Source organism: Saimiri boliviensis, chromosome 10 (assembly GCF_048565385.1).
Source record: "Saimiri boliviensis isolate mSaiBol1 chromosome 10, mSaiBol1.pri, whole genome shotgun sequence".
In the NCBI taxonomy this organism is placed as follows: domain Eukaryota; kingdom Metazoa; phylum Chordata; class Mammalia; order Primates; family Cebidae; genus Saimiri; species Saimiri boliviensis.
The window spans coordinates 79,021,893-79,035,870 of record NC_133458.1 but is presented as its reverse complement, the minus strand read 5'-3'; the positions used below and the strand labels follow the sequence as shown (position 1 = coordinate 79,035,870).

Sequence of the window (13,978 nt, the reverse complement as noted above, 5' to 3'; positions counted from 1 at the left end):
CTGAATGGTTTATCAATTGGGAACAAACTTCAAAGGAACAATCTCTGTGCTTGACTCTAGGCCTAATTCAGATAAGCATTTCACACTTGTTCTATATAATTTAATTCATAATGTATTTACTTTTCTCTTTCACTGTTAATTTATGTGGACGTTAAAAAAACTATCAGATATGGCATGTCAAATCAACATTAATTTTCTTGAAAATTAAGATACATAAAACAGTAACATATTTTATCATGTAGATTCAAAACTATTTAGCCTGTTTTCTTCCCTAAGGGAGGGATACCCATGGCTTCCTGTCACATTTCAAGAGAAACTTTGGCTATGTCGCTTTCCTAAATGGCATTGTACCCCCAGGACATTGTACACACGAATGCACTTATTAGTTAAATGAATTATAAACAAATTAGGAATTAGTAACTTTTACAAGTAAATAAAAAAATATAAGTTTTTTGCCTACAACTGTAAAACCAAAGATGGTAGCTCTGGAATATTTTTATAGTAAGAAATCAACTTGCCATATGTATTAGTTTCATTTTTTACTGTCTCTGTATGTGTGTGTGTGTGTGTGTGTGTGTGTGTGTGTGTGTGTGTATTTTAGTACAGTCTAAATCTTTAGGCTCATTTATATCTAGACTTACCATTTCTCAAAGCAAGTTCTGTCATCGCCCAACCAAAAATGTATTCTCTTGTTATGAACAAAGTGTAGTTTTACCTGTTCCCAAGCATCTAGTAACATGACATCATCTTCTGCTAAATCATCCTGGGTGAACTCTCCTGGAACTTCCTCAATCTGAAAAGTATAAAAAGCTATATGAGCAAACAGTAAAGCAGTAATTTTTCTAATACAGAGGTTACAAATGCCCTGGTTTTGTTTTGTTTTGTTTTGTTTTGTTGGTTTTTCTTTTTGAGTATAGTAAAAATAAAATTTAGTAGTATTTTTTTTCCTTCTTTTTCAGGTAATAAAAATTTAAATAATTTGGCATTATAAACTGATGATATTTGGCCAGCACAGTGTTTAATATAAACATCACATTTGTGAAATTAAGTAATTCAAATATAAAGCTGGTGGAACCTTAAAATGTTCTGAGCTTTAAAAGGAATGTGGCTGTGTGGCCTGAGTCTTGAGGCATGCGCTCCAACTTTTGCCTTTTTTTCTGCAAATAATCAGAAATACCAAAGGGTGCCAGAGATAAGACCCCCCTCAGATCATCACTCCCCACAGATTGAGAAAGTACTCTTCCTTGAAATGTTTTAATAGCAATCTGTAACTAATCAAATCACTGTAAGTATGCACCGGTCTTATATAAAAAAAAAAAAAAATTACATAATCCTGCTAAAATTGCTCTGTCTCTGCTTATGGTCAGTGAAACGTGAAATCCTCCACTTTAAAATGCTGACCCAATTCATTTGGAGTCAGTGTTTCCCGTGTGGCTCTCCTCAAGCCTTGTATTTCCATAAACTATCTAATTAATCATGTTTTCTAAATCTCATCCTTAAGGTTGACACATTTGAATGCCCACATATATAGTCAATTTGCTTACATCCTCTGTACTTCCAGTCCCTTATGACTAGTTGTTTCATAGATTTATGTTGCCTATCTAGTTCCCAAAGATATTTGAGCTGAGTATTAAATTATCTTTCATTTTGTAGGTCAAGATTACTTTTAAAAAGTCAATAGGCCTGGTAATTTTAATAAATCAAAAATTTTCAATAAGATGACATTATAACATAATATTGCATGTACAAAATTTTGTTTAATTTTTAATGGGTTAAATTGTGTTACATTATAGTTAGCATTAAAGGGTAATGGAAGGGTTAGCTTCATCCATCCAATACCAATGGGCATGTATTAATGTAAAGTTCATTTTTGGAGAATTCTGGGTGAAAACCCTCTGATCCTGAGGCAGGAGTTTGGATTATGGTTCCCAATTCTTTATTTACTCCCTCTGCCATGTAACTTTGCAGTGTAGTGGAGCTGACTGGGGCCTTGGGCCATGTCATATTAGCGAAGGTGACTCATCAGGGGCCTTTTGTGTCCTTGGCTTTGTCCCTGGAAAAATATGCATAAACCTAAAGCATGCACCCAGCTTAGACGAACGTAGTTCCAGGCAGCATGCAGACATCTCACCATGACAATTCATGTTTGTTGTAGTCTGATGAGATTTTGAGATTGTTATACAAAACAAACAAAACAAAAAGCCTTGACCATTTAGGGGGCAAAGAATGTGTTTATAGTATCTTTTTGTAGGACATATAGCAATCACATAATGATTTAAAAAAGAAAAACTTTAAATAGCACTTACTCGGTGTCAGGCACTGTGCTAATCTTTTACATGCATCAGCTAATTTAATTTTCACAACCCTTTGAAGAAGGTACTATGATTACCGCCATTTTACAGTTGAGACAAATACAGCCCCGACTCAGTAACCAGCCTAAAGTCACACAGCCATCAAGTACTACCACCAGTTAAGTGACAACACGTGGGCAGATTGGTTCTAAAAGCTGTGCTTTTAGCTAATAGTCTCTGCTTCCTTGTAGCTGCCTCATAGGAATCTACACATGTAAAGCCTACTTTCTGATGGTAATTATAAGATCAAATACCTTTTAGCAACAATCCTTTTCCTTTAACTATGAAGGGAGCAGAAGGGGTTCCAGATATCAAACAAGAAAATGAATTGCTGCAGAGGAAATGTATATTTCTCCTAAAGGCTAATATATGTGCATAACAAAAAGCCTAAGACTAACAGATTTTTTTAAAACCCAACTGAGAACAAAGGCTAGGTGTTTATTTTTGTAAAACATATCTTTCTCGGAAACAAACAACTTATTTATAGCAATGTTGATAAATAATGCTGATAGGAAATTGTAGAAGCATATGCTAAAAAAATAAGTTGCTTGGATGCAATATCAAGTTAACAGTCAAAACAATAAAACAGCAGATTTTTCTGATGACAAATCTATAAAATATAGCAAGTTCAGGGATTTCCTGTAAAGTAGGTGAACAAATTGTGGTATATAGCAACCAACGATTTATCTCAATGCACTGTTTAAATCTTTAACTTGTAGGTCAAATCATTTATAAGCTGCAAATGGGACTTGAACCACTTCATCTCAAATAATTTTATTTCTAGTAATCAAAGTATCTGGCAAAGTACATGGGAAATTTTCTTTCCTGTGCTGAAAAATAACGTTTGCATTCATTTACTAGGACATGTTGACCAAAATCTGTAGATCAAATATTATATAAAAGAGGAATTAATTCTTTAAATGAAAAATTTACCAAAAATTTAGTACATCAAACAGAGTATAACATTTTTTTTTGAAACTGAGGTGAAAGGCTGTGGTCCAGGATATTCCAGAGTGCAGTGTAAAATCGCTCTTGTACTGTTTTGAATTGTATGTTTGTTTCCCCCCAGAATTCCTTGTTAACCCCAATGGCATGGTAGTGAGAGGTGGGGCCTTTGGGAGGTAATTAGGTTCAGATGAGGCCATGAGGGTGCCGTGCCCCTGCGTAGTGTCCTTATAAGAAAAGAATGAGACTAGAGCTTGCTCTCTTGGCCATGTGAGGACACAGGAGACTAGAAAGTGGTCCCTCACCAGGTGTCAGATCTGCTGGTGCCTTGATCTTGGACTTCCCAGCCTTCAGAACTGTCAAAAATAAATGTCTGTGGTTTCAACCACACAGTCAATGGGATTTTTGTTATAGCAGCTTGAACTAAGACATGTATACACATACTTCTAATTTTACTTCTGATTGACTAGAAGTCAAAGCCTGTAAATGACTATGGAATGAAACATTCCTGTTGATTTCAGTTAATTTGCAACTGCATATATAGCTTTCTGTGATTTTGCACAATGATCACATTTCCATAATGTTTTTAATTCAGTCAACATGGCGAAAATTTTTTCTCAGGTGGGAATTTGACTTGTAAAATTTACATAGTTTGATCAGAAACAACAATTGCTGCCCATAGAAAATAACAAATTATTAAATTAACAAAACCAACTACATATATATTCATACAGCAACTGCATGCTCACAGAGGTGTAAAGTAGCTGCTATTTTTAAGAGCAGCTTAATCTATATAGGACATCACAGTATTAATGCTTTCACATTCATTACATCATTATCCCTTAAAAATACCTTGTATAAGGAACAGAAAACCAAATACTGCATGTTCTCACTTGTAAGTGGGAGTTAAATGATGAGAACACATGGGCACATAGAGGGGAACAGCATACACTAGGGCCTATCAAAGGGTGCAGGGTGGGAGGAGGGAGAAGATGAGGAAAAGTAGCTAACAGACACTAGGCCTAATACCTGGGTGATGAAATAATCAGTATGACAAACCCCCACGACACAAGTTTACCTATGTAATGAACCTACACATTTACCCTTGAACTTAAAAGTAAAAACAAACAAACAAACAAACAAAAAAACCTGTGTAGAGCATGGTTTGCAGGCAGGCTGAAACTGAGACTCGGAACAATAGCACGTCTGACAGTGTGAGAGCCACATGGCAATGCCCCTCCCAGCGTTGTTAAGTTCTATCCCACTGTTTAAAGACACCTACGATGAATCTTCCAGTTTTGTTAGAGCAGCCATAAAGCCGAGGTGGATGATCTTCAGCCTTGGTTTCCAGTAGTGGTGAGGTCTGGTAGTCTTTTTTCCCTCCAAGGGAATTCCAGAACTCCTCTGTGGAAAACACACTCAGTTATCCAGTGCCTTTTCAGGGAAATATGCTTGCTATTGCTTTATATGAACAAATATTATCTCTTTGACATCAATGTTGAGAAGTTACTTAAAGAAATCAGGTACCATCACCAACCACAACTAATGGAGAGATTGTTAACCCTTGTAAGCCATTAGAAAGTGACTTTTTGGTGAAAAAATGATGATTAGCCATCATATCAATATAAATTCTAGTTAGTGCCCTTGGCCCCACAGCACACACCTGGTTCCTTGCCTTCTTGGATCCTTGAGGTTTTGCACTTGAGGACACCTGCTACATACTCAGCTCCCTTCTCCTCCTCCTGGCTAGCACCTTTTCCTATCCAGATGTAGCCACTATTTTGTGGCAGTTTCAGGACAAAAGTATCATTAGAATTCAGTAAATTTGCATCAACATCAACCTGGAAATATGAAGAAAAATAAAACAGTGATTCAAATTCATTGCTGCTCCCTCAATAAACATGTCCCAGAAACTGTGACTGTGGCAAAGCATCCGTAGCCTTCTTCCCTACCCCAGGAAATTAAATCAAGGCAGCTCTGGGATACCTCCATGGTGTTTTAAACCTTAGAGTTGGAGCACTTTGGTCTATGTCACTTGTGAATTTATGACTCTGTGTCCATCACTATGAGAACCTTCTGATCATATGACTGTGGTACTATGTCACTGGTATGACTTTCTGCATTATTGTGCAACGAGTGTGATGTGTGATTCCAGAGAGAGGAAGAAGAACCAGAAAGCAAGACTGAGGGAAACAGCTGAGAGGGAGGAAAACAAGAGACTGTAGTGATCTTGAGGCAAGTGAGGAAAATGCTTCAAGAAGACAGGGGTGATTTGCTGTACCAAATGGTGCTACTTGGCCAACCATACTGAACTGCCAGGATGAAGGCATCCACGATGTGGAGAGTTGAATTTCACCAGGTTTGTCAGGAGCCTTTTCCAAGGAGAGACCACAAGAGGAGGAAGGAACGGCTGTTGGAAGTTTTAAAGGCATGTCCAGGAATTGGGAACATTCAGGAAAATGTTTAAAATCTGCTCCCAGCAGAAAGGAGGCCTCACGGACCAGGCTCCAAGGAATCTATGAGATGTGATGGTGGAGAATTACAGGAACCAAGTCTAGCTTCCAGAGCCTCCAATTTCTAACCTATGCATCTCATTATGGGTACAGAGGAAAGAGCCAGGATGATAGATAGAAGGTGACAAGAGACCCGTGCCTAGACTGTTGTGAGATCAGGAAATGAGATCTAAAACAGAACCTTTATAAAGCCTTAGACTGCCAGGAAAAGAAGACAGGAAGAGTTGTAAAAAATGATCTTGACTGGTGCATTTTAGAGATGCTAGGAATTTGAAAGCTGGTTTGAGAGGCTGCAGGGAGGTAAAGAGATGCACTGCAAGCAGCTGATGAGGTCTCATAAAGGAATACCCACTGGGGAAGAGATCAGAATGTAACAATGGTACATTTTGGTTGACTTTCCCATTGAAATCAACTGGGAATGCTCATAGATAATGAGTGTTTAAATGTCATCTTGATAGTTTTTCAGTGTCAAAAAAATAGTCGTAATTAAACACAGAAGGTGTGTACAGAAGGTTCTGGATGAGATCAATACATATGCCAGCATTTAAACCATATAACTGAATGAGACCATGGTGAAAGGGCCAAGGCTGAGGCTTGGAGTGCTCAAGGACTTAAGAGTTCAAGCAGAAGAGGAAAACCCAGCAAATGACCCAAGAAGGAGTGGCCAGTAGGTTAGGAAGAAACCATGGTAAGTGTGGGGATACATTCACCTAGTGAAAATAGAAGTGTTCAATAAACCTGGAAAGGTCGACTGGCAAATGCTAGTGGGAAGCTGAGAAAAATGAGATCAGAGAAGTGACCTTTGATTGTGGCATGAGGGAGGTCATTGGCAAACTAGATAAAAACCGTTTCAGTGGACCAGTGGGATGGACACCTGATTGAGGTGGCTTTAGAGAGAATTGGCTTTAAAAAGTAGAGATAGTGAATGAGTGAAAACACGCAAGACAAACCTTTCAATGATATGTGCTCTTAAGAAGGACAGAGAAATGATGTAGTAGCTGGAGAAGGTCATGCTCAAGGTCAAGACACAGTTTTTAAAGAAATGACAGGAGGTTTTTGTTACAGCCATCTTTGTAGTTCAAAGTAAATGATTCCAGATAGAAAAATACATTGATGATACAGAAATGAAAGGAGATTACTGCCTGCAATCACGATGAACTAGAAGCAGAATAAATGCATGGGAAAGACAGAAATCCAGGAGATTCCTTAGGAAAGCAAGAGAGGAAGGGATCCTGGATAGAATTTGTTGGCCAGATGGGCAGGGGAGGAATTGGGCCTTAGATAGGAGCCATAGTCTATGTAATAAACATTTAATAAATCATTTATTGATGTATCACTTTACACAAATACATTATTCATTGCTAATTTATGGATAATAGTATATATTATTCAGTTATAAGATACTTTATTATATGGAAATTGATAATATATTTATGAACTTAAAAATATAAATAAAAAATTGATATCTATTTCATAAAAAAGGAGGGAAAGAGAATATATATACAGATGCAGACAAATTAATGAAATTGCAGGGGAGTGGAGAAGGTGATTTATACATAATTTATTTTCTCTGAACTCTGAATCAGAGTTATCAGTAGAGAGAAGTGGGTGCTGGGGATCTCGGGAGAAAGGAGGATATGAAGGGTGGGGTGTGAAGGAGGCAGAGTGTTCATGGATTCAGCTATAGGCCTAGAGAGTTGTCAGAATGTGCATTCTGGAGAAAAGGAGCCAAAGGACGGGAGACAGTTGTCATTGATTAGATGACTGAAACAGATTTCTGAGGAGCTATAGTTATTGCAAATGGCAAAATGTAGTCTAGGACCATGTGAGTGTGAGATGAAATGCAGTCAAGGAAAAGACTGCTGGAAGAGAGAAGCCTGAGAGATGGAAATAGTGAGACAATGGCTGAAGCCATCAAAGAAGAGGGCAAAGACAGGCAGTTCAGTCTATGATAACACAAGAGGTCTGGAGGAGGGAAAGTCTGATTAAAAAGGAGAGAGGCAAGATAAAATCAAAGAGGTAAGAGTGAGCAGGTAGGGAACTTGTCCAGCCCCATCCTGAGGCCATGGTGAGTGGGCCTTGGGAAAACACAGTTTCCACTTGGGAGCACTGCAGGGGAATCTATCTTCAGAGGACAGTCTTAGAGAAATCAGGTGCAGGCAGAGGGAGGCTTAGAGAAGTCGCAGGTGGAGGGATGAGATGATCGACCCGGGCTTAACGGGTGTGCTGATTGGCTTGTATGGAGGGGAAGGCTGGGAAGAGCTCCAGGCTTGATATGCAGAGTGTGCTAGGCAGTGTAAGAGTGATGTGGGAGACTTGGATTTCAATGGTGACCGGGGGTGACTGGACCTTCAGTGGTGATAAGGTATAACAGGACTGTCCTAAGGTCAAAGCACTCAGCCATTTAAAAACCTGGGCAGACTGGCCTTGTCTATACCTGGAGGTCTCCTTACCTTGTGGTACCATTGCATAGGGTTTGATTTCTCTCCCAGAAGGAGTTGGAAACAGCTCATTGGGCCAGTTAAGTTACAGTTCTAGTCCAATATGGCAGGACATGCCTCCCATATTTGTTATACTTGTGCAAACGAGGGCCTTCCCTCTACAATTTCTCCAGTGTGGTCAGTCACCTGACCATCACCCATGATCCATCCACCTCAGGCCTTTCAGGATGGAGCTTAAGCAGCTTCATGATTTTGACAGCTAATTTGTAATAGTATTCTTAAAATTTATTTGTTTGGGTTCATTGCAACTGAAAAATGTGAGAGGTCTGGTATCTGGAGTTTTACTTTTTACCTAACTCTCCTGTTTTCAGTGTTTTTAAATTTTTGAACAGTGGATTACTTATAGAAATGAAGGGAGTTTACTTGCCAAAAGTCTAATATTTGCTGGTGGCTCAGGTCCATTGGGAAGTCCATAACTAGGGCATGTTTTATGGAATGCATGACATTACCTCTACAATTCTGGTGATAGATGCCAGGTTTCTCCGGACTTGAAAGAGGCGTGTAGGGGGAGCAGGTGCCTGACCTCCTTTCTTTGATGTTCCATTCTTGTAAATAATGAGCGGTTTGTCTTTGAACAAACTCAGCAGGTGAACAGGCTCTTTGCCTTGGGAGACTCGGATCTGATGGGGGAGGAGAATAAAAGAAATATAATTAAGAGTGCTATGAAAGAATGTTTTAGTTCTAAAGGTCTTCTTATTTTTTCTTTTTGAAAATAAAACAAAAAATAAAAAGTCAAGAGCAGGAGGAATAATGATTAACAGAAAATATAGGCTAATGATAATCAGTTTTCCATTTTGACTTAAGAATCTGTTGTTACCCTAGGCACTGTGTCCCTGAGTAGTTTCTTGTCAGGGGAAACATCACCATGCTGCAATACTTTCTGCTTTTGAAAAGTATGAAGATGTAAGTTTGTTCATCTACATCTCCGAAAGAGAAAAGATAACACCAAAGTGCTGGTGTCTGTGACCTTATGTGAAAATTACTCCTCTTCCAAGGGCGCCAGTAACACTTACAGATATTTACAGATGTATTAGGGTCTTGTGTGTTTTGGATCTGATTCAGAAGGTTAAGAGATGTACATTCAAATGCTTCACAACATAAGATGACCCCAGATCATACTCATTATTTTTATATCTCTGCATTTGTAAAATAAAAGAATTATGCATACACAAAGATTCTATGCAAGCATTAAAACTGGCAAAAATAAACAATATGTTTTCTTACCTATAGAAATGTAGTAGTAAATATGGTTAATATAAGCCAAGACTACCTTTTAGTATTTAAAAATGCTACTTTTTAGGATAAGGAAATTGCAAAAAAAAAAAAGGGGGGGGGAATTATTTGTTTGATTTTTATTTATTTATTTTATTTTATTATTATTATTTTTTTTGAGACAGAGTTTCGCTCTTGTTACCCAGGCTGGAGTGCAATGGCGCGACTTCTGCTCACCGCAAGCTCCGCCTCCTGGGTTCAGGCAATTCTCCTGCCTCAGCCTCCTGAGTAGCTGAGATTACAGGGATGCACCACCATGTCCAGCTAATTTTTTTGTATTTTTAGTAGAGACGGGGTTTCACCTTGTTGACCAGAATGGTCTCGATCTCTTGACCTCATGATCTACCCGCCTCGGCCTCCCAAAGTGCTGGGATTACAGGCGTGAGCCACCGCACCCGGCTTGATTTTTATTAAACCCAAATGATGGATTAGAATTTCTTGTTTCTCAAACAAACCATTGATGCATTTACATAAAGAGTTCAAATTTCATGTCAGTCTCCCATTGTTTTCATTTGTTCTTTCCTATGCTGAAATTGTGTTGTCTCACTTCCGCTGGTATGTCTTTTTCTAGAAGCCAGGTGAATGGGAACTCTGATGCATGTACCATTATAGGAAGGCACAGGGGCACTGAAAATAATTGACTTCACAAATATGTTTCAATTAGTAGGCATTCAAATAAGTGCGCAGCAAATTATGGACATGTTTTGTCAGTTACAGTCGCGCAAATATCTGAAACTTGGCTTAGCATTTCACATGACATGGAGAAAACTTAAATTGCCAACACGAGAGAAAAGGAACCACTGTTAAAGTCCCATCCCTTACTATCAAAGGAGAATAAGAAAGAAAAAAGGTCGATTAAAAGATGTTCAATATGGTTAATATATTCTACGAAGGAGCATTTAAAACTGCAATACAGGACTTTAGGGTTTTTTAATGCATTATTGTAAGCTACTGCCATCTAGTGATTAAACTAAAAATTACCATTTTGTTGTCAATTTAGGATTCATGGGAATTCATTAATCTAGTCTCTAGTGTATCAAATATAGTACTATGAAATATGTAAGACAATGAATATCTTCAAAGTTTTTTAATAGTTTGGTATGGCATACCTTAAAGATCAAGTAAATTGCATAGAACTAAGTGTGTTTAAAGAATTCAGTTACGTTATTAATTTAATTAAAAATTAGCAAGTTAGTTTGTTTTTAAAAATTAATATGCACCTTTAAATTTAGATTTAACTTGTATGTATCTACTAACTCTTACCAAGATGGAAAGGAAACCAAATGGAAGACCAACTTCAGCCTCCACATCTTAATACTTTATGTTCTAAGTATCTGACTTGCCACTCCATTTAATTATTACATTTAAATAAGCAATTACACACATAAAGATTTGAAAATAAAACCGAAAAGCCCTTTTATACCACATAGAATCTTAGCTCCCTTGACGTCAGGAATGAGGAAGTTAAACAGGCACAATCATGTGAAGGGAATGTTTGATACTGCTATATCAGAAACATCACTGCACCGGCCAAGTAAACACCCAGTTTGAGTTTGAACTCTAGTCTGTAAGATCTTTTCCCACCACATGGGAGCAGACGCCTTCTCAAAAACTGGCCAAAGAAACTAGACAGGCAGAAAACAGGCAGCAGTGTGCGTAGCTCCAGCTAGGAAGAGACAGGGAATGAGAAAGAGGGAGAGAGAAAGCTTATGCTAGCTCTAAGGACAAGGAACAAGCAAGTGCCCTCTTTCAGAATGAACAAGAAAGCAGACAGACATGTTGGAGCACACTAGAGGAAAATGGGGTCTCCCTGAAGTCTGTATGTCCCTTGTATGGTAAGGAATTAAATAAACAAAGATCAAAACTTTTTCATGGTAACTAATAAGGGTTCTGAAACAAGTAGCAGATACTCCACCACAAATATAAAAGGAGGAGCAGTTGAACTTGAGAAGAGACAACAGAATATTGAGCCAGGCTAGAAACAGCAGTCTCTTTAAACACAGTGAGGAGATCTAGAACTAGACACTGATACTGTCTGACATTGTATAACATTTAAAGTTTTATAATAAAGCAGCATATGATCTCTTCCTGCTTTTTCTTTATTTTAATCTCTCTCTGTCTCTAGATATATATATGATAGATAAGTTAGACAGATATACTAAAAAGTTGACTCATTTATAATTACATGAAATTTTCATTTTGAATTTGGATTCAGTCGCTCTCAACAAGTAATTTCAGAAATACCCAAATAAAAAAAAATACATCTATCTTCTCTCTCACACTATCCTCTCTCTTGCCCTTCGTCTTCCTCCTCTTTCCTGTCTCATTTCTTCCTCCATGATTTTCCTCTCTTCTCTTCCCTCTCCTTCCCTATCTTTTCTCCCTATCTTTTCTCTTTGTCCCTCCCCCACTTCTGTTCATTCTTTCTCCCTCTTCACCACTTCCTCCCTCACTTTTTGGTGCTGGACTTTGTTTCAGTAAAGATTCTGGTACCTAAAAGGGAAAATACGGACTCATGCTACTTCATCAAGGTTTATTTATGTTTATTTGTGCAAAACATAACTTATGCCTGTTTAAGATTTGAGAGTGTAAGAAAATGCTTCTATTTTCTACCTATTAATTAGAATTGTTAATCTATGCTTATTCTGTACTGTTGTATTTATTTCCCATTGTTGGTCTAACAAATTACCATGATTTCATGGCTTAAAACAACACAAAATTTATCATCTTACGGTTCTGGAGATTAGAAGTCTGAAATGAGTTATGGGGCTAATTTAATCACTGGGCTAAAATCTGGAATAACAATTTAGTCATGGAGCTAAAAACCAAGCTATTGCAGGGCTATAGTCCCTTCAAGAGGCACTAGGAACAAATCCATTCTTTGCTTTTTCTGCCTTTTAGAGGTTGCCCATATTCCTTTGTGGGGGCATGTCTTCCATCTTCTTTTTTTAATTTTATTTTTAAATTGGCTAATAATTGTAGATATTCATGAGATACATACAGTGTATAGTGATCAGATTAGGGTAGCTAGCATACTATCATCTCAAACATTTATCATTTCTCTGTGTTGGGAACGTTCAATATCCTCCTTCTAGGAGTTCGCAACTATGTAATATATAATTGTTTCCTCTATCCTGAAAGCTAAGGATCACTGATTGAGTCTTCCCCGTGCTGACTGTTCCCCAAACAGAATCTGGCTTTCTGTTTTACTTATAAGGACCATGGTGTTTACACTAGGCCCACCCGGTAATCCTAGATTGTCTTCCTAGTTTAAGATCTGCTGATGAGCAACTGTAACTCCATCTCCAACCTTAACGCTCCTTTGCTTTGTAACATAACACACTCGAAGGTTCTGAGGATTAGGACACGAACACCTTGGGGGCATTAATCTGCCTACCACATCTGTTAAACAACAGCTGGAAACAATAATAAAGGTAAAACAGTTTTAATGTCAAGCAGCTATCACTGACAGGGTGTGATTCTAATGGGAAGATTCTTTTGGTATCTTAAATCTGTTGGTAGTTTTTTGTTTTTGTGTTTGTTTGCTACCCCCTTTCCAAAATCTGAGAGAACTAGTTTGGAGTGAGAGTAGGAATATTTGAATTTCAAACTGAAAACGTAGTTCCTATCAAGAAAATGTCAAATTTCTATCCCAACTTGGGAGGGAGCTATAGCTATCCATTCAGCTAGCAAGACTGTAACTTGTGTGAGTTTTGGGGGTAAAAATATCCCAACCTGCACAGCCTGTCCTCCGAGGGACCGATCCAACTGAACAGTCAGGAATGCAGATGTCGTCAGCTCATCTCGTGTGGCATTTGCTCCTTGCCTAGAGAAATGAAAGTGAAATAAATTACCTTACCTTTAAGTTTTAAGATCATCTTAAAGATCAAGAAGAAACTGTTTTAGCATGATATGAGCTGTTAAGCTATTGTTTTTGTCAAGGTTCTTAACATTGAATTGTCCTATGTGTTCTCTAGAATTGTATATTGCAGGGCTATTTGTATCTATTTTATTGCAGGCATTTTTATCTCCTTTTTAAAGAAATCGAGCTTTTGCTCCTTACATAATTTAGCCAAGTAATCAGGTTCATCCGATTTCAAGTCGGAGCTGCTTATTTTTAAGAAAACATACCTACAGTGAAAAATAATACATCTGAGATGAGAATATGAGCCAAACTTAATAGGTAAGATGTTAGGGGCAGTTTGTCTTTCTATGAATATTTAGTGAGAATGTACCAAATGTCTGGAGCCCAGAAAAATCAAGAAAATAATAATAAGAAGTAGACAATGGAGAGGCCCCATTTTGTCATTTTAGCAATTCCATAAGGAACTATTTATTAGTATTATTATTTGAGACAGAATTTAACTCCATCACACAGGCTAAAGTGCAGTGGTGT

The 13,978-nt window shown here is 37.8% G+C and overlaps 1 protein-coding gene and 1 long non-coding RNA gene across 2 annotated transcripts in view; one reads left to right on the top strand and one right to left on the bottom strand.

Annotated features, from left to right (window-relative positions):
* Window positions 1–13,978, bottom strand: part of SCIN (scinderin) — a 75,126-nt gene that overhangs the window by 4,107 nt on the left and 57,041 nt on the right. The window contains exons 10-14 of the mRNA XM_003938658.4: window positions 13,318–13,408; window positions 8,760–8,930; window positions 4,960–5,137; window positions 4,579–4,700; window positions 716–793 (exon numbers count right to left, since the gene is read on the bottom strand). Coding sequence (XP_003938707.1) covers window positions 716–793; window positions 4,579–4,700; window positions 4,960–5,137; window positions 8,760–8,930; window positions 13,318–13,408 — 640 coding nt within the window. The remainder of the gene's footprint in view (window positions 1–715; window positions 794–4,578; window positions 4,701–4,959; window positions 5,138–8,759; window positions 8,931–13,317; window positions 13,409–13,978) is intronic.
* LOC141580103 (uncharacterized) overlaps window positions 1–13,978 on the top strand; it is a 90,167-nt gene that overhangs the window by 40,518 nt on the left and 35,671 nt on the right. The gene's annotated exons all lie outside the window — the stretch shown is intronic.